At 39.9% G+C, this 3,251-nt stretch overlaps 1 protein-coding gene across 1 annotated transcript; it reads right to left on the bottom strand.

The window, feature by feature from the left end:
- Positions 1–1,122: 1,122 nt before the first annotated feature.
- Positions 1,123–2,041, bottom strand: LOC115684587 (lachrymatory-factor synthase-like). The gene has a single exon (XM_030609371.2). It carries the CDS (start codon positions 1,900–1,902, stop codon positions 1,357–1,359), a length of 546 nt encoding a protein of 181 aa, XP_030465231.1. The 5' UTR covers positions 1,903–2,041; the 3' UTR covers positions 1,123–1,356.
- Positions 2,042–3,251: the final 1,210 nt, after the last annotated feature.

Below are 3,251 nucleotides of genomic sequence, written 5' to 3'. Positions count from 1 at the left end.
CAAGCATTGATCACATCCTTCATCTTTAAAATGTCCATGAGTTTTGGGAAAACGGTTTTTTCCCCAATGTCTAAGGACGTGTGTGATTGCATCATCGATTCATCATAGGTGTTATAAACTTAAAAAGATCCATGCAATGTCTTGCAATTCGCGTACGGGGAATCCTCTATAATTATTGCAACCTTTCACGTGAAATTCTAACGCGGACTAATGAAATATATGTAAATCTCTTGCTTAGCATGCTCACTAATTAGGATAATTGTAGTGCAAGTCTCACAACTTATCAATTCTTGATTTCAGTCCTAAAACTCTCATTTTGTGCATTTGAATCCAAAACTTATCCCTTTTGTCCACTTCAACCGTTTCGGCGAATCCAATAGTTTCAAGTGGACAGAAATGCATACGTGACTTCTTTTTTTTATTAACTTTTAACCCAATGTGGTTTTTTTTTTATATTTCTTTTTTAAAGTTTGAAGGCAAAATTGCATCCTTTTGTTGATTCCACGTTAGCGATTTTTGGCCAAATTTGGTCGGATGGACTCAATTGGCAAAACGTGAAAATGTTAAGGACTCAATTGATAAAATTAAAAAGTTATGACTAAATTAGCAAAACTGCAATAAGTTTATGAGTTTTTAGATAATTTTCCGCTCATGAGATCCAAGCACACTTCCACAGATGGGAGCACTTGGCTATTTATAGGCTTAAGGAAGTGATCCTACCTCCTATATATTTCTGGATCAATATCTTCCTTAGAAATTTTTTTGTTTGATGATTTTCACTTTTAGATCTTCCTAGAAATATTTTCCAATATGATTATAGAAAAAATTAGATGTGGATAATCTATTAGCTACTCATCTCTACACGAGAATATCTTGATATCTATCCTAGAATAATCTAGATTTCTTGGAGAAGATGGGCGGTGCATCTTTTTCTTCAACTTAAGTTAATAAAAAATGATACAGAAAAATGCATCTACATCTTTAATGAATTTCCACTTCTGTTGCACTTGAGCTCAGGATTAGCGTGCGGATGCGAATTCAATCCGTGACCCTTGTTTTAATCGGGAGCTGGTCACAATTCCTTCATCGGATCAAGATGAATCACGATATGGTTATCCGAAATTAGCTCAAAGTATATGTAAGTGGAACTTGGACGTACAAGAGGGTGCTCTAAATCCAATACGAATGAGGAATAATGACCAAACTTGCGAATTATTGTGGAAATATTAGAGAGCTAATACGTACTACTGCCCAGACTTTCACTACTCTTGCACACCGCATCACACAGCTTCAAGACTATCACATGAGCACGAAAGCAGATCATCAGATTCAGAGGACATCAGTTCGTGAATCCAATCACTTTGCTTGACCAAGAAGAGCCTCCTCCATCCTCTCGGCCATGACCCGCAAGCCCGACCCGATGAACTGGTCCAAGTCCTCGGGTTTCCAGCCGTCCACGGGCTCAACCTCATAGTTCCACACGATGCAACACCCGTCCTCCTTAGGCATGACTTGGACCGTGGAGACGTAGGAGTTGAACCCGACATTGCCGTCCACAATGCTATAGCTGAATATCTTCGCGGCTGGGTCGATCAACAGCAGCTTCTGCTTCGTCCAATTCAGGGTTGTCGTCTCAGCGTCGCCGACGTCCCGGTCGACCGGGGTCCTGAACCCAGCACAGTAGCGGATGCACCCGGGCTGGCCAGAGACGCCCTCGACTGGGGTGCAAGTGGCGAGGGTCGGGAACCACTTGGCGAGACCGAAGAAGTCCTCCAAGAAGGGCCATATTTGGTCTGCCTTTGGACCTGCCAAGTCCGCACAAGCTTGGCCCTGCCATTTTGGTGGGTTTTGGACCTTTTGGTTCATGTGAGAAGTCGCATGATCAATGTTTGCGGATTCCATGTCGAGGAATGCCAGACTAATGCGAAGTGCAATTGAATCTGGTTCAACAAAATGGTGAGAGAGAAGGAGAGAGATGAAGGCACATTAGGCTTGTGTTCTTGAGCTACAGACGTGAAGGTTTATATATAGGGGGAGAGAAAGTTTGTCTTTCGGAGAAAGCATGTTTTCCGTGTGCTCGTACACCGCGTCATAATTAATTACATCGCTTACATGATGAAAGAAATCAATCACTATCAAACAACACGTAATCCCTTATTAATCACCAAGGAAATGAAATATCCGGCTGGAATCATCAAGAATCACAATCTCAACCGATTTGCTTTGTCAGAACTTACACCATAACCCTAACTCGACGATTCCGATATAGCTAACCCATGCTGCATGAGAGATCTGAGGCGATGATATGTGGCACGTATATTAGATACCTAAGAGATGATTTCCCCATTCTTTGGCTTACATGTCTATTGAAGATCGGTTGAGATTACCGGTTTATCTTTCCTATTCCAAATCATGTAGATTAGAATATAACGTATCATATGGTAGATAGATTTAAACATAAATAATAATAGTGGCTCATATTTGCTGACTTGCTTAGCCAAAAGGAATCCTACATAATCTGGATTCACTAGTGCTTCCTGCTAAAATATTAACTAGTGTTAATTGCGTTGGTTGGCATGCTGAGTATATACTAAAATTAGTTTCCAAATTTCTATCATAAGATCATGTTCGTGTTGAATATGAGCACTTGTTGCCAGACTTCATCATAGTGTCGCGCGATGGGTCCTAGTCTGAGAGAGAACTGTGAGAGCCACACCATCCGTTTGTGCTTGACATGAATCGCGTGTTCTTTGGTTGAAAACGAGAAGGAGCTTCTGGCAAATTTGAAGAGCAAGTCATGATGGGACACTAATTTCGGAAATGCTAATTATTTCTAAGTAAACCATCTACTTAATTAATTTGAATAACCAAACTTAAAGCTACAAGCACGGTTCATTGGATGAGAGTGGGATATTTTCCTTCCAACGGCGTGTTTGTCTAAGTGAGAATTTTTCGCGAATTAGTTGTTTGGATTGTCACGTGTTTAGTTTGTTGAAAATGATAAGTCAAGGGAAAATCATTTACGGTCAAAAAAGATATGCATGCTTAAAGTTAGGAAAATGAATTCTTTAACATGAAAAGAGAAAAATATTTTCCGAAAAGTAATTTCCTTTATCATGAAATTTATCTCCAAACAAACACACCTTAAGATTGGAAATTACATTAACATCACATGATTCTATTTACATCTCATATGTACATTTTCTCAACACCTAATCGCGCCAAGAGGCAATTGATCTTGTGCAAAACCT

Source organism: Syzygium oleosum, unplaced genomic scaffold (genome assembly GCF_021117445.2).
Source record: "Syzygium oleosum isolate NSW1041296 unplaced genomic scaffold, Sole_v2.1 Sole_v2.59, whole genome shotgun sequence".
Lineage (NCBI taxonomy): Eukaryota > Viridiplantae > Streptophyta > Magnoliopsida > Myrtales > Myrtaceae > Syzygium > Syzygium oleosum.
This window is presented reverse-complemented; position numbering and strand designations above follow the sequence as displayed.